Genomic DNA, 21,965 nt, shown 5'->3' with positions numbered 1-21,965 from the left:
AACCACAATATCGATACATTAAGATGGTAACTAGCCAGTTTTACGTTAATTTGTAAGGACGAAGGTGCGGCTGAAATTCACAAAATGCGGAATAAAAAAAACGTAACATTGCAGATATTATTAAAGCTTGACTGCGATGTCCTTGATGACCCGCAAACTGACACGTTTGCGTTTTACACTCGAGCTGTGAGCTAATGTGTTCCTTTGTATCCGTCTCTACTTCCAGGTCGCTCTTTCCTTCCCTTTCCCGGAACATTATTCTTTTCAGATATACTTTGTCAAGCCGCCAAAGTGGAGAGTGTCGTTGCATCAGGGGGTCCTTCTCGTTTCAGGTATTGACCATTTACATCTAACGCCTATTTATATACTGCTAAAAACCCAGAAACGACGTCAAAGGATTAGCCTCACATCTCCTTATGTTAAGTTAAAACCTTTTTTCTTTTTTTTTTTTGCATCACAGTGTAGGGGGAGGAGGTGGGGGTGCACCTCAGCACTATCCCAAGACTGTCGGCAACAGGTGATTTTTCCAAAGTTTCCTTTCTCATGGAACACCTAGTCATTAATATTGATTACATATTAAATCAATCTCCTATATAGGCTTAAGTTGCACTCCCACATATTTATTTTCAACACGTTTGGGGAATAGCAATGTCTCTAAGTGCCTTTAGCCATTTAAAAGATAAAATATGTATTCTACAGTTTATTCATTTAGTAATTTGGCTTTTTGCCACTTTTTCAATGGTTCAGGTTGATTCTGTTTACAATATGTTGACACCAGCTGGAAGCATGTAAGCTACAGGGGTGTAATTGTTCTCAAATTACTTTGAGGAAAATATTGCTCATTTTCATCTGGCTTTGTATTGTTGCAGTATGAACAATTTTCAACATCCCTGTGTTACCGGAGCCGCCTATGCTCATTCACCAACAAAAGTTGCTGTATACGGCAAAATAAAGCATTTTGTGTCGATCTTTGGCGGGTCTGCCTTGGCAAAGGAGTTGGGAGCTCGGGTATCAAAAAGAGCCTAACATTATTAATTTTCATGTCCACACGCAGTGCAACAATGCAGATGTGGTGAAAAGTATGGCTTTAACCGACATGTTAAATCGGGTTCGTAGTTGTTTCTGGAGGTTGAATCAAATTTTAGTGACGTCGTTTTAAGATAACGGAACCTTTTCAACTCTCACAATGGATCAGGGCTAGATACTTGTGGTAAAAGGTAATGTTTTTCTGATTTCTATATTGACTTGGTTTTGTGTCCGTTGCAGCGAGTTCCTGGGGAAAACCCCAGGTTCTAGCGTTCAGAGATGGTTACCTTCTCGAAGCACTAGACGAGATGCCAACTCCAACGAGAAAGGGCAAAATGATGCACTCTTCAGGAAAGTGAGAGGGTAAGTTTTTTTTATTTTTTTTTAATCCATATTTACTCAAGGTACAAAGATTTTGATAGAGTATTTCGATTGTAAGCTTGGACCTTAATAACTTGCATAGTCTTTTCCATTAATGTCCTTTTCTTTTTCTTTTTTTTTTCTCTTTTTTTTTTTTATAAAGCATACTGAATAAGCTGACCCCAGAGAAGTTTGACAAACTATGCCTGGAGCTCCTCAATGTTGGTGTGGAGTCAAAACTGGTCTTAAAAGGAACCATCTTGTTGGTGAGTATTATTCCTACAACTTTTTTTAAATGGACACCTAACCCTTCAAACATCGTGATGGAAGTATATGATGGCCATCCCGACGCTCACTTGAGTCTCATACATTGTTGGTGTAAATTTTGGGTTGACATTAACACTTTTTGCCACCTAAATACCACATTAAGTTATTTTATTTAGCAATGTCAAGTTTCAGAAAAAGCTCTCGCTATGTGAAATAGTTACTATGGGGACATCATCACGCATGGAAACAATTGAGAGCTTTGCTGTCAACCAATTTATGTAATTTCAAGACTATGCCAAAACAATTAAATAGACCAATTAAAATTGGGCAAAAATAACTAATTTATACTCTATGCAGAATCTGGATGGATTTTTCTAGTATTACATGGTTGGTTCCGATGGGTGTTCATTAAGTATAATTTTAAAGAATAACAGTATCTAAACTCTAGCTTAGAGCCTCGGTCTACTATAGTCGCCTAAATAAAGTAATGTTAATTGTGATTTGCTGGTTAATTTTGTTTTATATTTTTAGATTGTTGACAAAGCCCTCGAAGAGCCAAAGTATAGTCAGTTATACGCTCAACTATGCCTACGCTTGGCAGAGGATGCACCAAACTTTGAAGACCCAACAGAAAATCCAGTAACAAATAAGCAGAACACTGTAAGTTTTTCCCAGGAATATTATACATTTGCTTTACTACTTAATGGTATTTTCTGTCTGGAATTTGAACAATTTCTGTTTTACAGACCTTCAGAAGGCTTTTGATCTCCAAGCTTCAAGATGAATTTGAGAACCGCACCAGAAATGTTGAACGTAAGTGATTAGCAATTGCTCTGCGTGGTCGGTTACTAAATATGCATGTATTGCATAAATGGTTACATTCAACTGTCTTACTTAATTTTCTCTCTAGTCTTTGACAAACATGACAATCCACTCACCTCCGAAGAGGAGGAGCAGCGTTCTATTGCAAAGCTCAAGATGCTGGGCAACATTAAATTCATTTCGGAACTTGGCAAACTCAACCTTATCCATGAATCTATCCTTCATAAGTGCATCAAAACAGTAAGTTGAATGACATTTACTTTGTTGTGTAGTTGCAAAATGTATTAGTAATGACACATGTAATCCAAAATTCGGGTGACACTAACTATTGTGACTTTGGGCATCTGGCAAAGAAATTGCATTACTTTGTATTGAGTGTTTCTTCTTTCTTTTTAAGCTTTTGGAGAAGAAAAAAAGAGTCCAACTTAAGGATGTGGGTGAAGATTTGGAATGCCTCTGTCAGATAATGAGAACAGTTGGACCTAAACTTGATCATGAAAAGGCTAGGGTGAGTATGTCAAACAACCCATTTATGGTCTTGTCTTAAACAGTCTACTTCGTTGTATAACAAATACCTTCTCCTTTCAGTCCTTGATGGATCAGTACTTTAGCCGCATGCAATCCTTAACGAACAGCAAGGAACTGCCATCGAGGATTCGTTTCCTGCTGCAGAACACGGTGGAGCAGCGTGCAAACAACTGGGCCGCTCGCAAAGCGTATAGCGATAATGGACCAAAGACGATCAACCAAGTTCGTCAGGATGCAGTAAAGGTTAGCTACCAGTTTCAATTTGATGTAAACTGTTTCGCTACTTATTCACAATGTAAGAATTACAATGCTACAGATGCTGACCGATTTTCCATCTTTGCAGGATTTAGGTTGTTTCATACCACCATCAAACGATGGAATGAGACACGAATTCTTCATGGAAAACTCCTCCTTCCTGCCAACAAGGATTAAGTTTGACCGAGAAACTCTTGGAGGGCTGGCCGATATGTTTGGGCAAATGCCTGGTATGTTGCATCTTTTATTCTCTCTGGAGATAACAGTTACGCCCTCAAAAAGGAGTGATCCTTTTAGGACATGTTTTTTAATCTTTTCTGTTTTGTATAGGAAGTGGCATTGGTACTGGTCCAGGAGTCATTCAGGACCACTATTCCCCTACCATGGGGCGTCACCGCACTAACCCGCTCTATAATGGTCACATTGGAAACAGCAATGGTTCACACCAGCCTCAATTTGAAGTGGGGAGCAAACCGTATATAAAACCAAACCAGGTACACATATCTACACTCATTTTTTACTACTTGGTAATTGAGAATGTGGAGAGGGAGATGTAATTCCTCACTAAAACTTTAAATTTTTGTTAAAGGGACAGAGTTCACCAGTTTTCAACCACAAACAGAACCACGCTGTGCAGATGCAGTCTAAGGATATGGCGCCACGATTCGTCAAGAAGGGGAAGGTCAATGCTGATGAGGTACATTGATAAACTGGGATGGTTTTGATTTGAATGGATCCTATTGTTCCAGCTCATTTTTTTACAGTGCGATTTTGTGTTAAACTTGTGTCTTCACCCTTCTAGATCAGTCTGAGGCCTGCCCAGTCCTTCATCTTAAGTAAAAAACAAATCCCAAAACTGCAGCCACAGATGACTATGATTCCTTCAAGTGCCCAAGGTTCCACACTAGGACAGGTAACATTTCTAGATTTATAAACTTATGTTGTACAAACATGGGAATCGCAGGTTCCACTGAACATGCATTCATTTGGATTTATTGGTTTAGTCTCCACAGCTTGGCCTGAAAATCAACCCACCTCCAATTCAGGAAAAACCTGCAAAATCTACCAAAAAGGCTCCTCCTACAAAGGAAGAGTTGCGCAAAATGACAGTAAGTTAATTAAGCACTCATTCTTATTGCCCATTATCCTCCGTCTAGCATAATATATCTTGCAGTCCTTTTGAGGGTGAAATTAAATCTAAATATATTATTTCATCAGACTATTTTACGTCACAAAGATGCGACCAAACTAATTTCTAAAATGGTCCTGCTAAGTAACCAATGCCACAACAAATTTAGTTGTCACACTAAATTTTTGCATTTAGTTTACATTTTTATCAGTACCTTTTAGAAATCCACATCAAACCATGTAACATTTAAAAGGATTTTTTCTTTAAATAAATGGTGTGTGTGGCGGTGTTTGTGTGTGTATGAATGTATACTTAGTGTCGCTCCACATGCGCAACACTGGGGCTTGACATGCACAACACTGGGGCTACAGTACTTTTCTTCCAGAGAACAATGAGAGCTAACATCACCATTATTTTCTGCTTTAGCTCAGCTGAAAACACAATCTATCGACACAGTAGCGTGTTTGCGACCTAGAAGGTTTGTTGTAACTGGTACCACCAACAACATCATCTTCACGTCACTGTTTTTCCTCTAACTCATATGTGGTGCCAAATGTAATGTGTTTTGGGGAGATTTGAATATAGCAGCTGTGTCTTTGTATGCAGGGGACACACTGGAGTCATAGAACTGCATCTGGTGGACTGTGCCCTTGTAGCTCGACACTAACGAGCTCTCTCTAAAGGCAGACTGGGGAGTCATTTGAATCCTTCGCAATCTAATCTTCATATCACACAACCCTACTTTCCTGTCTTTGTTTTAGGAGACATTGGTGGCAGATTACCTGAACAACAAGAACGTTGATGAGGCAGTGAATGCTGTGAGGGAGATGAGAGCTCCAAAGCACTTTTTGTCTGAGATGCTGAACAAGATAGTGGTCTATTCCCTTGATCGTTCCGATGAGGATAAGGAGCATGCAAGCACTCTGGTGCTTGCGCTCTGCACGGAGGGTCTTGCCACGGGTGAAAATCTAATGCAGGTTAGTATTTTTATTTTCTCAAAATATGTTATATTTGCTATAAAAGATTTAAATATCAAGTTATTACTCAGCTCTAACGACATTTTTTTTTTAAAATTTCATAGGCCTTTTTGAGTGTTCTAGACCAGTGTCCCAAGATTGAGGAGGAAGTGCCACTAGTGAAGTCCTATCTGGCACAGTTTGCCGCACGTGCGATCATCAGCGACCTGGTCAACATTGCAGACTTGGCCCATCCGCTGGAGAATGGCGCACATTTCCCTCTATTTTTACTCTGCCTGCAGCAGATGGTCAAACTGAAGGACCGTGACTGGCTTGCTGAAATGTTCCAGCAAAGCAAGGTCAACATGCAGAAGATGCTACCTGGTATGTCCAAAATCCTCTCAAACCATATGTTTATACCGATTGTCATTAGGTACAGAAGTTACAAATGACTTGTTTTTCTCTGCAAGTAATGCACGTTTAATTTTTTTTGCTTCCATAGAAATTGACCAGAACAAGGACCGGATGCTTGAGATTCTGGATGGCAAAGGTCTCAGCTTTTTGTTTCCCCTGATGAAACTGGAGAAAGAGCTTCTGAAGCAGATCAAAGTAGATCCCTCTCCGCAGTCAATCTACAAGTGGATCAAAGACAACATCTCTCCTAAACTCCACACTGACAAAGGTTTTGTCAACATCCTCATGACCAGGTACACCAGTACACAACTAGTTTTATCACCCAATGATTTGATTGTTGACCCAAACTATATTTTTCTCAAAGTTAACACAAACCCATGTTTGTCTTGTCTGTCAGCTTCTTGCAGTACATTGCTTATGAGATCAACCCTGACGATGATGAGGAGCAGCTTTCAGCACCCAGTAAGGAGCAGCAGGATGAGGAGAAGCAGCAGCTGCTGGCCTTCAAGCCAGTGATGCAGAAGTTCTTACACGATCACATTGAGCTGCAAGTCGGTGCACTGTATGCTCTGCAGGTTCACTGCAATACTAAGGGTTTCCCCAAAGGTATGTATACTTGAGTATAGTCGGCAGATATTAAACTTTGATGCAAGGCTTAATAATTGCACTCCTTTTCCAGGTATGTTACTGCGCTACTTTGTTAACTTTTATGACATGGAAATAATCGAAGAAGAAGCCTTCCTTTCATGGAAAGAAGATGTCACCCAAGAATATCCAGGGAAAGGAAAAGCATTATTTCAGGTAATATTACTTTTTTAAATGTATTTTTTAAATTGGTGAATAAGACTCAGCTAGGATAATGTGAATTTCAACCCCAATTATGTGTTTTACTCATAAATATACAAATATATATTTGCCTAATGGGAGATTCTGTGTATGGTGCAGGTGAACCAGTGGCTGACCTGGCTGGAGACTGCTGAAGAAGAGGAATCTGAGGATGAAGATTACTGAGGGACAGGCCAAAGCCATGTGTTATCAGGATGCAATGAATACTTTTTTTACTTGTCTCCATATGCCCTTCCCAGTCTTGACCCTAACACCTTCCCTCTCCTTGTTAATGAATTTTTTTCCCAACCACTGTTACAATTCATTCCTTTATGAAATGTTTCAACAGATCAAGCCAGCATCACCACCATTGTATTTATGCTTTTCTTTCTTTTCAATCTAAGTTGATGTCCTGCAGCAGAGGTTTTTTACATTACAATCTTGGGTTTTGTTTTCTTTAACAGTAGGTAGTATTTTCTAGGAAACTGTACCAGCACCAACACCTGACCCATTGTATCACCTTTTACATCTGGTAGGAGTCACTAAGTGCTGCCATAACTATTTACTTAAAACTGTTTACAAAAAGAGAAGTCTCTAACATACTGCAATGAGATGTTTCTCATTGTTTTATCTGCATTTGTTAAATCAGTTTTTCGATGACCTTTGCTCAACATCATGAGTCGTTGCAATAGTAAGATACAATTTCCTTGATTTGTTGATGCTCAGTTGCGGTTTTGGGCTGCCATAATTATAATGGTTTATGTGCTTGAAAGCAGACCCTTTTTTTCCGGAAAAATTCGTAAAGATTTGGATGATGGGCTGTTTTGATTTGCACAGTGTGATTTCAGTTACCCACATTTAGATTAATAAATCAAGAGCTTTTTTATGTACAAATCTTTTGTGCTGTTGGGATTGAATCTGTGTGGCCTTTTTTAATTTATCAATTCATATGGATATACCTCTTATGTATCTCGGACTATACTTGAATGTCTCGGTTTCATCATTGAGACAGCCAAAGCTTAGTTTCCTGTGCAACAGTTGTTCACCACCATGTGTGGAAATTTTTCGTCGGTTTGCCATATTTGTCGAGTTTTTAAATGGTCTTTTTAATCATGAAATTACAAAGAATGTACTGTATGTGTACACTTTTTCCTTCTTTTGGGATGTCACTGTAATGTTAAGTGCAAGAAGTTCAGTGTACAACTACAGATCAACCTTGAATAAAGTTTAACAGTTCATTTCATTGTCCTGAAGATTTGTTCCCCTCAATTAATTTAGTTTTCACGAGTCAAACTTAAGGTTGACTTTGTAATTTATGTTTTTAGTATGTTAATTTTAACCATTTTGAAACTGGTTCCTGGGTAACTGGGTTCAAATCCGACTGTTGCACAGTCTCTGTAGCTGTGGGATTTCTTCCGGCTTATCACAGTCCAAAGACGTGCTTGAGTTAATTGACTCACTGTAATTTAAGTCTCAGCGTGGCAACCTGTCTAGGTTTTATCCCTTGGCCTGTGGACGCCCCTCACTGAACAGGGTAAGTGGTGACAGATGATTTAATGCCGCATCACATCTGTACGCACCAAGGTTGTGATGTGTAAAACCACATTGAAAGTGAGTCTTAAGTTATCACCAAACCTTGTCATGTACATGCATATCTTATGACATGTAGGCCAGTGACATTCCACTAAAACCTTACTTTAGTGCAACAAATCCCAAAAATTATTTGGGGGCAGCTGTAGTTCATGGGAGTGGTCACTCAAAGTAGCCGGTTCTCCCTATAGTTTGCATGTTGAAGTGTCTTTGAGCACACTGCTCCTTAATTACTTTCAAGCTGTTAAATGTAGAGAATTTCCAAGTGGGTTAAAGGATTCCTTCTATTGGATCTGTTGGTCTGATCAATGCAGAATGAGACAATCCACATCTTACACTTTTATTTGACATTTTCAAAATTAAGGTTTAAACCTTTAGTTTACATGAAACCATTTGATCTAACAAAATCTGTGAAAAGACCTTTTCAGTAAGATGAGTAAAACAAATGCTGGGCCCACAAAAGAAAAACACTTTATGCTAATTCCCAGATATTGCACAGACGGAAATCCCTGCTTTAATACAAAATAAAAAGTTTTCTCAGCATTACATGGGAGTAGTCTGTGGAAGATTTAATCGCTGTCATTGTTGGAGACTTCAGGTTCAGAGCCTTCGTTGTCAGAGCGCCGTGGGGAGCCCTCGTTGTCGGAGCGCCGCGGTGAACCTTCGTTGTCCGAGCGGCGCGGAGAGCCCTCGTCTGATCCCGCATCTGATCCTTTGTCAGATGCTGCAGCGGCCGAGCCAGGCCGAGACTCATCGTCAGAACCTGATTGACTCCTCTTGCTTTCGTTGTCCGATTGCTCAGAGTCCGATTGCCGCTGCACCCTCCTCTTCTTCACTGGACGGTCGCTGCCAGAGTCATCCTCGGAGCCTGCAGAGCGCCGTGGGCTGCCCGCCTCACTGCCAGAGCGGTTCCTTCCTGCATCTGATTCACTGTCTGACGCAATCTGCTTCTTGTGGCCGCCTTCATCAGATCCCGAACCACTGTCTCTTTGTTGTCTGTGTGGGAGAAAGTGCACTTGTTAATTTTCTGATGTACCAAGTGTAAATTCTCATTAAACTTTAATGCTGTTACTTCTCTTCAGCTATTTTCAGGCCATCCTCATCTGACGAGGACTCAGAAGAAGAGATGATAGCCTTAGACTTGATCTTTCCTTTGAGAGACGGTGGAAGACGCTCAGGCTGCTGCTAAAAATTATGAAAAGACGTTAACATTTATGGAAAACCAGGCCAAAAACATTTCAATCAAATAAACAATGAACAGGACAAGGAAAACTCTAAAGGACCTTATCAATCTTCTTGCGTTCTTTGGGTTTACGCTGCTTCTTGGGTCGTGATCCTCCTTCTTCGTCATCACTGTCATCTCCTCTAGTGGGTCTGTAATGAAAGACAAAATTGTCTCAGAGTGTCTCATGTGCCTCATTCAGCTAAATAAACATCGGTAACAGACTTACTTCCTCCTCTTTTTGCGTGACTTCTCTCCATCCGCCCCCTCATCTTGTTCGCTGCCACTGCCGCCCTTTCTCCTCTTCTTCTTCTTCAGTGGCAGGTCCTCATCAGAGTCGTCATTAACAAACTCATCAATATCTCCTTTCTTACGCTTGAAAAGTAAAATAAAAGAATACAAGTACTTTATCTACACGGCATTCTCAGCGAGTTAGTCTGCTGATGAGTTTGTTCTGAGACACTCACGCGTCCACTCTTCTTCTTTTCTTTGCCCATTTCCTTTGATCCCTCTGCGAAGGTGAGAAGGTTCTTGGTCTTCTCCACGTACAAAGCTCTCTGCTCCAGGAGCTTCTTCTGTCCCTCCACCTCTTTGTTCCGCTTCTCCTCCTATTAAGGTTTAAGGATGACAAGCCAAGCAATTAAAAAGAAGTGTAGCTCACAGTGTAATGCAATACACCTCGTCATGACCAGTAACTACTAAAAAGCTTCTTAGTACCTTTTCTTTCCTCATTTGTTGACGCAGCAGGTCCCTCTCCTGTTCTTGTTTGGCCCGAAGGTCCTTGTCCTCCTCATCCTGCTTTCTGGCTCTTGCCACGTGGTACTGAGCCTGACTCAACAGGTCAGAGCACTGCCTGCAACCCCACAACACACCCAACAAAGTATTAGGTTTGAAAAATAAATAAGGAAAAACATTTGTCTCTAAAGCTTAAACTACATTTTTGGTTTAGAAAAAAGATTAGAGGCCAATTATAATATGTTTAAAGCCTTCAGCTTGTTTTTAAGCTATGATAAAAATGAATTCAGACTGACCTGGTCTCAGAAGAAGCAAGCGCGAGATCAAACCTCATCTTGTCTCCGGCCTTGCTGAGGTAGCTGAAGTACCTGTGGGAGGAGGTGATAACATTGCAGGATCAGCCGGAGGATCAGACTGGGAGGAGGAAATATAAATCAAGCTTCATACCTGTGAGCCAGTTCAAGCTCTTTGACAGCGCTGAGCACAGCCTTCAAGTTGCTTTTCTCATCTTTCAGTACAAGCGTGGCCAGTCTCTGAAGCACCAGGGCCACATTGAACATGAGCACCGTGTCGCTGGGCGCCACATGACGAGCCTTGTCCAAAACAAATCAGAAAGACAAAGCTCTACTCCCCTCATATTGCAGCAGTAGAAAACAGACTTTCATTTTTTTTTTTCTTTAAGTTACCTTCAGCAGCATCTGCTTGCACTCTTTGAGTTTGCCACATTTGAAGAGCGCCCTTGCGAGGTACAGCAGCACCTCAGTGTTCTGGTACTTGTAAAATTTCTTTAGGCAGTTCTCGTACTGTAGAGCAGAAAATAATACTCAACTGTCAAGAAAAAAAATCATAAGAGAGACAATTGTGTCTATAAGTAATCCCAAGTGAGGTCTTTACCATCTGCACAGCACTGATGTACTGCTTCTGTTCCACATAGATGTGAGCCAGATTTAGCCAGACGTCACTGATGTCTGCTGTGGCCTCCCTCACCTGCGCAAACACATCACGAGCCTCTCTGAAGAAGCCCTTATGAGCCAGGACGGCACCTGGACACAAGGCATTCATGTTAATTTCTTTATACATATTCAGTCGTCCCTCGCTATATCACGGTTCACCTTTCGCAGATTTTTGTTTTTGTTGCTTTTTTTTCTTACAGCGTACAGTATGAACGCACATTGTGTTCTGCGCCCTCATTAAGCTAAAGGACTGTACTGTACACCTTGTCAATCAGTCGCCTTCGTGCAGTGTCTCCTGTACAGGACAGAATACGTCCGGATAAAAATCAGCGGAGCACGGTCAGAGGACCTCGTAGGTTGATCATTAAAATGACATATGTTAAACATGTTCAGGCTTATTTTTTAAATCCGCGAAACTTTGAGAGTGTGAATAAGTGAATAAGAGAGAAATGTGAGAAAATGTTAATGCCTGGCTGAGAAAAGTGTATAAAAGTGTGTGGTTAGGGGTTTTACGGCCTTAAAACATGTATAATAATGACAAAAAAATAAAGCTCACTACTTTGCAGATTTCGTCTATCGCGGGTTGTTTTTGGAACGTATCCCCCGTGATAAACGAGGGACGACTGTAAAGTATAACTATTAAAAAAAGTAAATAAAACTCAACGGACCAATGCCATTGGCAGCGTAGAGGTTCTTGGAGTCATTTCGCAGGACTTGTTTGTATATTGCCAGGGCTCGGTCCTGGTGTCTCTTTTCCTGTCAAGACCAAAAAAAAACAAAACACACTTACTTCACTTGAGGACCTATCATTTCCCTTCACTTATTCAACTTCAGCGAAAACAAGTCAGACCATAAGTGAGGCGATTACTAAACTGAACCTTTTCCCTGTCTCTTGTGGGCTGGTGCAGAGTCTGCAGCCACACATTACCCAGAGCCAGCATGGAGTAGGTGTCGTTTTGTGTGGACGGCTGCTTCAGAATACGTTCAAACTTCTTTTGACCCGGTCCCCATTCCTGTTTGGCCAAGTGAAGGTTTCCTATCAGGGACCAGGCATCCGGGTGATCCTGCACCAACAAGAAGAAACATTAGATAATGTTGACATCTGGTTTGATTCAGATTTTATTATATTTCACACTGTAGGGGACAAAGTACCTGATTAATCTGCAGGGCTTCTTTGAACCAATCAGAGGCTTCGTAGAAATTTCCTTTGTCGCGAGCCATCGCTCCAAGACGCAGATAACCTGTTAACCAAAAACACTAGCAAGTCTTCCCAGAGTACAACGTCGCTCTTCTCGTTCTCACTTTTTAAAATTGTTGATAGTGCACGCTTACAGTCCACATAGTTAGGGTGCTCTCTCAGGATGTTTTTGTAGAGTTTCTCAGCTTCATGGAATTCACACATTGCCTCATACAGGCGGGCCAGATTGTAGGAGGTTGTGACAGAAATGGCGTTGTAGTAATGCTCGTCATGCTCTCCTTCAGCTTTGGCCCGCTCGAGCGAAGCAAGAAAGTATTTCTGTAGGAGAGAAGATATGCCCGGTTCTTAAAATATAGTGGTCTGCCCACTTCATGATCGTGGATGAAAATAACTTAAAATACCACGATGAAAGAGACATGTCAACGAACTGTATATCCAATTAATTCCCAGGTGAATGTAGCCAACTGAGGTTGTTGTGTTAATATCAGCTGTGCTGTATATGGATAGCTACCTTGGCTTCTCCAAGGTTGCCCAGTCTGAAGTGAAGAGCCCCAAGGTTGTTGAGGATCTCAGGGGGGACGTCAGCCTGCACCTTCTCCTGAAGGATGCGGGTGGCTGTGCCGTATGCAGACAGCGCTCCTTGAATATCAGTCTGCTCTAGAATCTGAGCCAGCTCGATCCAAGCCTCCACATCATCTGGATACTGTTCAGTTACCTTCTTCAAATGACCCTAGGGAGCAAAGACAGTAACGCGTCTCATTATCCTTCAGCATATTACTTAAGCTGACAGAAGATATGAGTGTATACAGATTGATAAACACCTAAATAATAAATATCAGTACAATAATCTAAACACAACACATACTTTTGCAATGTCTCTCTTTTCCTGATCGTCAGATGTAGCATAGAGAGACCCCAGAATTTTCATTGTTTCGTAGTTGTTGGGGTAGGCCTTTAAGACCTTTTCGAAGCACTGTGCCGCATTCTCTTTGTCCCTTCGATACACGTACATCTGCCCCAGGCCGAAGAAGGGCAACACAAAGGTGGACGAGGCAAACTGAGTGGCCTGGTAGTAATACTGAAAGGCTTGGTCATAGTCCTCCTGAGGAGAAAGAGAGATATCAGAGAATTGAAGTAAAAATGTATTTTGTAAGCTGCCTCAGGATTAGTCTGGATCATACCTGCACGTGAAATGATCGAGCTAACTGGTAGCAGCTCTCAGCCTGCATGGCCTCGACCTCTGTGTTGTGGAAAGCGTGGAGGGCCAGATGCTGCACTTTGCTGTAATCCTGATAAACACACAAAAGTTGTGAATAACAGTTGAATGACAGACACTGGGTCAGAACTGTGCAAGTATTTCAATGCCAAACTAGCGACTACCTTTTTGAAGAAAAAATGGTTGGCGAGGTGGTTGAGCACCATGGGGTTGCTGGGGTCGATGGTGTAGGCCCGGGACAGGAGCTGCACTCCGTTCTTGATGGAATCGGCCTCCTTGTTGTTGAGCTCTAAAACCGCCAAACCAACAAGAGCTCCCACACATTTGGAATTGAGCTCCAGTGCTCGGCCAAACGCCAAACGCGCCTTCTCCAGTTTGCTGAGCTTGACAAAACAGTGGCCCATCCCCAGCCTTACCTCAGCTGGAAAGAGACACCAGAATAAGAAAATAGATGAGGCATAATCTGCAACACATATCTTACAGGGCTCTGTTTTGAGGAGGATACAGATAATGTGTTCACCTGGGCAGCCGGGGTTTGTACGGAGAGCCTTTTTGTAGTATGCCAGTGCCCCTCTGTAATCCTTTTTGTTAAAGGAGATGCAAGCCTTACCTGTTGAACAACAACCAAGTGATTATTAGAGTGAATCAATCAGAGTGGTCAAGATAGATGTCTTATTTTTTTTTATTTTCTTGCCAAGCAAAGCAGGGATGTTGTTGGTGGACTGATTGAGGACAAAGTGGAACTGAGCGTCAGCCTGGTCCATCTTGTCTCCTTCCAGCAGGCAGAAACAGGCTCGTCCCAACAAATGGTTCTGAGTGAGCAAAGAGCATGTTATATTCACTTCCAAAATGTTTGGACAAACAACGGTTTTCCCTCATAATTTTTTTTCTTACCTGATCATACATGATGATCTTGTCTGCCATTGTATAGAGCAGTGTGGCCTGCGTGATAAGCTCTTTCTTGGCATCTTTGTTTTTCTCTTTCCGTGCTTGCTGAACATAGTAAGCTGCCAATGTGTCGAGACAGGTCATCTGGTCCTTCTCGTGGTCCCTGTAGTCGAGGTTTCCATCAATACGAGCGGCCTCTAAGAGCTTGACAAAATCCTCTGTTTTGCCCTGTTTGAAGTACTCCAACTGAAAATGACAGAGCACACTGTTACAGCTCATGGGATGAATTTATACATCTGGATTATGTTCAAATAATTCATCAAACTAACGCTAAAAAAAGTCAACTACTGACTCACCGCCAAAGCAATCCAGATGTGCAGCTGTGTGTGTTCCTGCTTCAGGATACTGATAACCTCGTCTCCTTCCGGCAGCTGGTCAAAGTCAAGCTCGATGACCTGCAAGACACAATTTATTAATCAACAACACAATTTATTAATCAACAACAATGAGTTTTGTCAGTCATTGAGTCTGACAAAACTCATTATAATGAGGCATACAGTGAGAAGCCATGAGAAGGTGTAACTATTTAAAATTATTCTGTGGTAGCTATTGATGTATTTCATCAATCTTTGGCTATATTAGGTCAATGTGGGCGATCGATGCTTTATGGAATTATGAGATGTTTACATGACTTTTGAATTAACACAGTAATTTGCCTTGTTTTATCCGATATTGAATTCACTGGACACGACTGACAGTCTGTCTTTTAAAATCCACGGATGTGCATTCACGAATACACTTTTAATGTATTTTGATAATAACATCCACCTCTGTGAATGGTGCTTTTGTAGTTTAAAATGCAACACGTGTACATATTGTAAAGACCTCTGAGACAAATTTGAATAATAGCCACATTATAGCATATTTAAAGTTATTACATCTAAAATGCAGTCACCGTCGGATTTAAGGTGCATTGTTTTATTATGAAGGGCAATGACAGAAAACATCACAATAACTTGCATCAGAACTGGACCTCAAACTTCTGCAGACAGTAACGTCAGCATTGTTTTGCTCAGTACATGTTACTTATGTACGGGCTGATGCAAATACTACGGTCGAGGCTCGGTGTCGTTAGCATAGACGGCTAACTAGTAGCACAGCGAGGTTCACTTCACGTTGAACGAACGCAATAAAATGTTGGTATAAGACGAGTGTTACCTCATCGGTGTCCCGTAAAGGGATCTCGATGGAGCCCCGAGACATCTTGACCGAGGAAAAATCCACTTTGAGTTAGATGTATACAACAAAAACAGGAGATGTCCAGCCCGTTGTCTTTCGGTCGCTACTTCATGTTTCCTGCAGGAAACAAACACACGGCCAGTGCAACGGAAACGGGGTCCGGGCAGGTGCATGGAAATCCAGAGAGGGTTCCTCCTTGAGTGGCACCGCACTGCACGACGCTCTTAGATAGAAACGAGGTTAAAACATTAAAGTACTGACGAGCACAATATTTGCATGAAAAAAATAAATTATATTATTTACAAACTAATCATTTTGGTGTTTTTCAGTAAGCCTGATGAGATGCGGAAACAATTGTCTCATAAATTAAATGTAACATGTGCCTTAGCTGAAAGTTAAATAATAAAAGAAGCATCCGATTGAGTGTCAATAGCAGTATTTAGCAGTACGGTTAAACCCGGTGAATTTAAATCGAAATCATTGTTGCAGACGTCAGCGTGAGTGAGGTGAGGTGGGGGTGGAGCGGGGTCTGGGGATGTCAGCTGGTTTTGATGTGAAGCAGTGCGAACAAGCATAAGGACGTCAAGAAGACGAGTCAGAGTACAACCAGAAATGCAAATGAAGCTCCTGATTTAACATTATACAATCTTGTTTTTATTTTCAGCAGAACTTCCCCGGACCGAGAAGTAAGAATATATCTTTATCTGCAAACAGCACAGTGTTGTGTAATGAAGTCGGTAAAGTTTCTGAGTACTCTGTTGCAGTTTTAGTGTTTTACATCTTGTTGCAGAGCAGGTGAAATGCTTCCATAATTTGGCTCTTCTAGACAGTTATTCTGATGTGTTTCTCTTTTAAAAATAATATTTGAAGGTTAGGTAATCATAAGACAAACACAAGTGTTTCATAATCTCATTGTATACATGATTTAATGGAACCTTCTGTATATATATATATATATATATATATATATATATATATATATATATATATATATATATATATATATATATATGTAGTGGAGATTTTGTTCAGCAATTTTGTGCTCTTCCTTAAAAACATAATTTTAACACAGAATTGCCATCCCTGTTTTTGACAAGCTAATTACAGCCCTATTGTTGCCTCATAGTAGGTTGAAGAAAATGTCACTGACTGAGATCTCAAAGATCAGTAAAGTATTTGACGTCAATTGAAAATCAGGTAATGTAGGATCAAGTCCAGCGGCACACTTGCTCTCCAGGGATTCAGGGGAACACAATGTCTGACAGCAATGATGGTAAGTGTTGCAGTTAAGTTGTTGTTGTTTTTTTTAAGTATCAAACATATATTTAGAAGTTAATCGTCTTTCTTTGTATACATATATTTTCTGTACATGAATGTGCTCTAACTTTTGCCCCTCTCTACATGTTTAGTGTGGGAGTCAGCCGGCAGTGGGACGAAGGATAAAGACACAAGTGGATTCTCTGAACATGAACTCCTTGACATTATGTATAATACATGTAACACCGCTAACACAGGTACACAGGCTTATATTGTTTTTTACCAAAATAGATCTGAAATAATCATGTGGTCTGTGAATAATTGTTTCAGCGTCTCTCTCTTTCTCATCTTCAGGAGAGGTGTTGGCCTCCACCATCATGCAGTACCTGGAGACCATGACGGCTCAGAGTGCGGAGCAGGATGGACTGGCTGCCCTGCGACGGCTTCTTGACCCTGACTGCCAGGACCCTCATGTAAGCAGAGAGAATTTCCACACCACCATGAGGGAGTGGATTGCACAGTGCAGCCAGGACAGGTGAGACAAAACTGCACATCAACTGTGCATCATTCTGTATGACATGTAGTGGGTGGCCTACTTTAAAGGACTTGAGTATTATATTCAGGACTTCAAACCTTGATTTAGCAACCACCTCTTAAGTGACTACCTCGACAGTGTTTCAACTTAATTGTTTAAATGTATTCTTCCACTTTGCTTGATATGCAAACCCAGATGCCAAAACAGCCATGGTCATAATCTTTTCAGCTAATATCACTTTTTACATAAATCCCTGCACAGTGACTCACTTCTGATTCTGATAAAAACAAAACATTTCTTTTAGCACTTTTCTTAATAAACTGCGTTAAAAGGAAAGGTGGAGCAAACGGATTATAAATAGATTATAAATAGGTAAGAGTGAAACCAGAAGCAGAAACATATTAAATATTTAAAAGGTTGACAATTGTTTTCATTAAATGTGATGGGAATGTTCTCAGATGCATTGGAAAGCAAAGTTAACAGTGACCATTTCCAACTAAACCTACAACTCTGTTGTGAAACTTAACACTAAATAACTGGTTTACCATCTTAAAAAATAAGATGGACTATTATAGATAACACAATTTGAACTGTTTTAGTTTTAGACTCAGCTCCATCTTGAAAGCATCAAACATTGCTTTCACGTAAATGCAAAATTGAAAATTGTCAAATAACGTACATATGATACACATAATAATCTGAATAGTGCCATTTTTTATGCTATTGTTTGAGTTATACTTCTGTACCTTTTTGAAGTACAATTGTGAATGAAGAACTTTTACTTACTAATTTTAGTAGAATATTCATACTGCGTTTTTGCTTCCTATACTTAAGTAAAAGATGCCTATGCTTCTTGAACTATTCAGGCAGCAATAAGGTAGATTATTAAAAAAATTAAAGGGGGCACGATCCGTCAGAGTTGTGGAAATCCCTAATTCAATTAGATTTTTTGTGGATTTTCTTTTAATGACTGTGTTTGTTTCAGCTCTAATGTGGACAGCAGTCATTTATCTTGGCCCGACTCTTCTAAAGTGCCTTTAAACGGTAATTTGTTTTGTTCAGCGTTCTGAGGAATATCTAAAACACATCAGACTGCGATTTACTGAACCTGATTTCCTTTCAGGCTTGGATTTCTCCGCTTCTCAAAGCAAATCGGCCTCTTCAGAAAGCCACCAGTGTCCGTGGTTAGTTATTTGACTTCTTTAATAACTGCATGTGTTTATCTCCTATAATATGTTGTAGCACTTCAACACAAACTGTTGGTTTGGCTTTAGTGATGGAAAAGACCTTATAGGCACAGTGGCCGACCTGAAGCACGCTCACCGCAAACTGAGTGAGCAGAACAGTGGTCTGATGAGGACGGTGGCTCAGTGCGAAGATGTAAACCTGCAGCTCACTCTTGAGGTCACTGAGCTGCGAGCAAAGCTAACCAGGTGAGGGATTAACTACTTTCTTCATCAAGCTTTGCATTTATCTATACAAAGTGAACAATAAATTAGAAGGTGCTTGAACTGATGCGTAAGGCACATTAATCTGAGCTGGAGACACAAAACCTTTTTGTACTTTACACGGATGCTTTGGCACGAGCAGTAAGAGAGGGCAAAACACAGTTGTATGCTGATGATGTTTTGCTTCATATTTGTAACCCAGATGTTTGCATTCCTGTCCTTATTTGGCACACATTCGGGCTATAAACTCCAATTTTTAGTTTTTTTTTTATGGAAGTAATCCTCATTGACTGGCCTTAAAATGCAATCAACTACCTGGAAGTTGGGTTCACACATCATCCTAGTGTAACAAGAACATTTAAAAATGATTTTTGCAAATGGTCAACATCACTACTAAACTGAGAACTGAGATGAAAATGTCTATTTTACCCAGACTCCTAAATTTCACAATGTATTTGGATTATGTATAAGGATCAAATAGAGTACATACCTCATCAGTTACAAAGGAGATATATCCCTAATGTCAAGGATTATTACCGTTCTGCCCAGTAATTTGGTGGGACACTGGATATGAGGCCAAATGGATGGAGAGCGAGAGTGTGGCACAATAAGTCAAATGTTGGTTAAGCAGGAGCGCCAGTCCAGTGGGTGCCCGCGTCACTACATGAGTAGTAAAGGCGCAGGGAGCGTCACAGCAAAGTCTTGCGTGACTACATGCGATAATAACAATCTCTGTATATAAAATGGAGGGAGAATTTAGGGATATTTTTGCATTTCTTCAGGTAAGATTGTGATGTTATTTAGATGCTGGGCTGGCATCGTTGTTGCCTGGAGTCGTAGCCTTGACCATGAGCTCCTGGGAGGTAGCCATGGAGCCCCTATGGCTCCTTTGTGCAACAGTTGACGTAATATTGTGTTTTGCTGAGCAAAGATCGTCTTCATGGACAAGAACGCAATGCAAAATTACATAAACAGACAAGTCGAGAGTTCAAACTATGAAAGGAACTGTGAAAAAAAAGAAGGCTGATACACCAATACCTAAAGTTATACAAATACCATTGATATACATCTTTCAAATGGAAGCTGTGTGTGTACCCCACTGGATGGCCAATAACGGCCCCATTTCACACTACCAGTAACCAGCCCGAGGTGCAATTTGATTTATTGCCAGTAATTAGTAGTACCAGTGGATCACCAATAGGTGTCAGTGTTGCTACATGACGGTGTATGTGCACTGAAAGCCACTGGGAAGTCTTACCTGAATTAGGGAGATAATGAAAATGGCTGTGTACAAGATGGAAGCACAATGCGTTGTGTAGTGATTGTAAACCTAAAGTGGTATTGTTGGTTCTTAATCAGCAATTTTAACAACTTTTATCAGGGATTTGTAAAAAAAAAAATAGATTAACAACCACAAACTATGTCATTCAAAATCTATTATATTTACAGACCATGCTTGTTGGAGAAACTGTGGGGATGATGAGGTAACTCATATTTGTTGGGATCTTCCCAAAGATACAGCTGTTTTGGAAAATAATTTGAATAATCTTGCAGCAGATTCTTGGGCTTCAAATCCTGTTGACATGTGTGCCGCTTTTTTTGGGTGCCAGAAGAAATGACAGGAAATGACAGCTACCCCATGAACATATTTACAGTAGCAGCAAATAAAAGGTCATGAGCTGGAAAAACTGACTTTCTTATCACGATTGAAAATGTACTTTTACATTCTAAGACAGACAAAGTGTATACTATTGTTGGAATAAGACTAGGCTTCATGATTTCCCCTGCTCATCCTCACTGCTTAAAATGTAATTGACCTGCTTTGTCTGCTTTGACAATCATGGAAAAATATTTGCAAATTATAAAGTGCTGTATAAAGAGACCCATAATCCATAATATAGAATATATTTTACCTGGATATTGTGAGTTTCATAATGCAAGAATGAAGCTAAAAAATCCCTGTTCTCGCAGATTTTTTTTGGGCTGTTTTGTGTGCGTAGAATTAAATAAAACAATAAGCTCTCCTGTGTCTTTGGTGTGTGTAGTTCTCAGGGGTCAGCAGTGAGAGCTAGGTCCCTGACAGAAGAACTGGAGGAGACCCGCCGGGCGTTGAAAGAGGCCCAGGACCGAGCCAGCCGCACTCAGACCAGCTGCAACCAACTGGTACATCACCGACTTAACAGTCTCCGAGTGAAGCTACCTTCTGTGTTAGATTCATGTTTAATTGCAACTATTTACATGTCAATCTTTTATCATCATCAGAGCAAGGAGCTTGAATGCCTAAAGGTTCTCATTAGGAGGCTTGAAGACAAGGTAATGTAGTTTTAAAAGTCTAAATGTGTGCATGTTCAAGTTTCCTTTTATTGTCATTCTACAATAAAGGGGTGCACAACAAAATGCAAGTCCAATGATGCTGCACGGCTTAAATGACGAAACATAACCATTTGTTTATGGTGTGGTACAGATGGTGAGTTCAGGGGTCTTAAACTGCGGAAAGAAGCTCCTCGGAAGTCCAGTTGTGTAGCAGTAGCAGCTGATACTTCAGTTCTTGTCATTGCTGCGATGCTTATTGTTTCTATGAACGCATCTCATCCTACTGATGTATCCCTGATGCTCTGTGGATGGATACCAATGATGTTCAGGGAGGTTGTATTCTCTTGCTGCTAGGGGTGGGCAGTCCACAGATTTCATTACCGTCACCAGTGTTGCATTCAAGCACGAAATGGATTTTGCAATACCGTCTTTCCAAAGATAAACACACATGTTTTGGTTTCACACACACAAAGCAAAGAGGATGCATCACCAGATGAACTATGTCACTCCAAGACAGTTTATATATGGTGACATACTGGCTACCACTCCTCCCTTACATCACAGGACTTCTGGCTTCTCATGTTTGTGCTTTCGTAAGAAATGTTGTCTTACATTGCCAATAGAGGGAACATTGGTATAATCTTGTTTTGAGAATCTCTTTTAATTCTTTTCTACCATGAAAATAATACTTCCGCCACAAAAACCTAAAGAAATACTGTGATGTACATTTGAAGTCATTTTGCCCACGCCTACTTGTTGCGGAGCCTTTTTGTCCTGAGCTGTGCACGT

General features: G+C 40.7%; 3 protein-coding genes across 4 annotated transcripts; 2 read left to right on the top strand and 1 right to left on the bottom strand.

Annotated features, from left to right (window-relative positions):
• The first annotated feature begins 226 nt into the window (after positions 1 to 226).
• Positions 227 to 7,820, top strand: eif4g2a (eukaryotic translation initiation factor 4, gamma 2a). Its single transcript, XM_068595963.1, has 19 exons — positions 227 to 332; positions 1,267 to 1,389; positions 1,550 to 1,652; positions 2,185 to 2,313; positions 2,400 to 2,466; positions 2,564 to 2,715; positions 2,873 to 2,983; positions 3,064 to 3,246; positions 3,347 to 3,488; positions 3,589 to 3,752; positions 3,848 to 3,955; positions 4,061 to 4,171; positions 4,263 to 4,367; positions 5,149 to 5,364; positions 5,469 to 5,727; positions 5,846 to 6,050; positions 6,155 to 6,363; positions 6,437 to 6,558; positions 6,703 to 7,820. Exons 6-19 carry the CDS (start codon positions 2,632 to 2,634, stop codon positions 6,766 to 6,768), a joined length of 2,085 nt encoding a protein of 694 aa, XP_068452064.1. The 5' UTR covers positions 227 to 332; positions 1,267 to 1,389; positions 1,550 to 1,652; positions 2,185 to 2,313; positions 2,400 to 2,466; positions 2,564 to 2,631; the 3' UTR covers positions 6,769 to 7,820.
• A 678-nt stretch (positions 7,821 to 8,498) lies between these two features.
• ctr9 (CTR9 homolog, Paf1/RNA polymerase II complex component) lies at positions 8,499 to 15,749 on the bottom strand. Of its 2 annotated transcripts, none has more exons than XM_068596049.1 (23): positions 15,603 to 15,749; positions 14,741 to 14,839; positions 14,391 to 14,630; positions 14,191 to 14,308; positions 14,017 to 14,106; positions 13,661 to 13,917; positions 13,462 to 13,569; positions 13,146 to 13,382; positions 12,792 to 13,010; positions 12,415 to 12,598; positions 12,235 to 12,323; positions 11,961 to 12,146; positions 11,751 to 11,838; positions 11,024 to 11,172; positions 10,816 to 10,932; positions 10,577 to 10,722; positions 10,426 to 10,497; positions 10,112 to 10,247; positions 9,862 to 10,002; positions 9,624 to 9,769; positions 9,456 to 9,546; positions 9,245 to 9,357; positions 8,499 to 9,168 (listed from the first exon to the last, which is right to left on the bottom strand). In XM_068596049.1, the coding sequence occupies exons 1-23, from the start codon at positions 15,645 to 15,647 to the stop codon at positions 8,742 to 8,744; spliced, it is 3,498 nt and encodes a 1,165-aa protein (XP_068452150.1). In that variant the 5' UTR covers positions 15,648 to 15,749; the 3' UTR covers positions 8,499 to 8,741. The 2 variants fall into 2 exon arrangements, with proteins under 2 accessions (XP_068452150.1, XP_068452151.1); XM_068596050.1 differs by having other exon boundaries at positions 9,245 to 9,354.
• A 1,027-nt stretch (positions 15,750 to 16,776) lies between these two features.
• On the top strand, positions 16,777 to 18,612 carry LOC137798945 (protein KASH5). The gene is made up of 5 exons (XM_068595973.1): positions 16,777 to 16,896; positions 17,033 to 17,137; positions 17,235 to 17,415; positions 18,401 to 18,459; positions 18,539 to 18,612. The coding sequence occupies exons 1-5, from the start codon at positions 16,878 to 16,880 to the stop codon at positions 18,610 to 18,612; spliced, it is 438 nt and encodes a 145-aa protein (XP_068452074.1). The 5' UTR covers positions 16,777 to 16,877.
• Positions 18,613 to 21,965: the final 3,353 nt, after the last annotated feature.

This window comes from Clinocottus analis, unplaced genomic scaffold, assembly GCF_023055335.1.
Source record: "Clinocottus analis isolate CAN_PGR_092001 unplaced genomic scaffold, fCliAna1.0.p SCAF_33, whole genome shotgun sequence".
NCBI lineage: Eukaryota > Metazoa > Chordata > Actinopteri > Perciformes > Cottidae > Clinocottus > Clinocottus analis.
The sequence above is the reverse complement of the archived record's forward strand: the minus strand, read 5'-3'. Positions and strand labels throughout refer to the sequence as shown.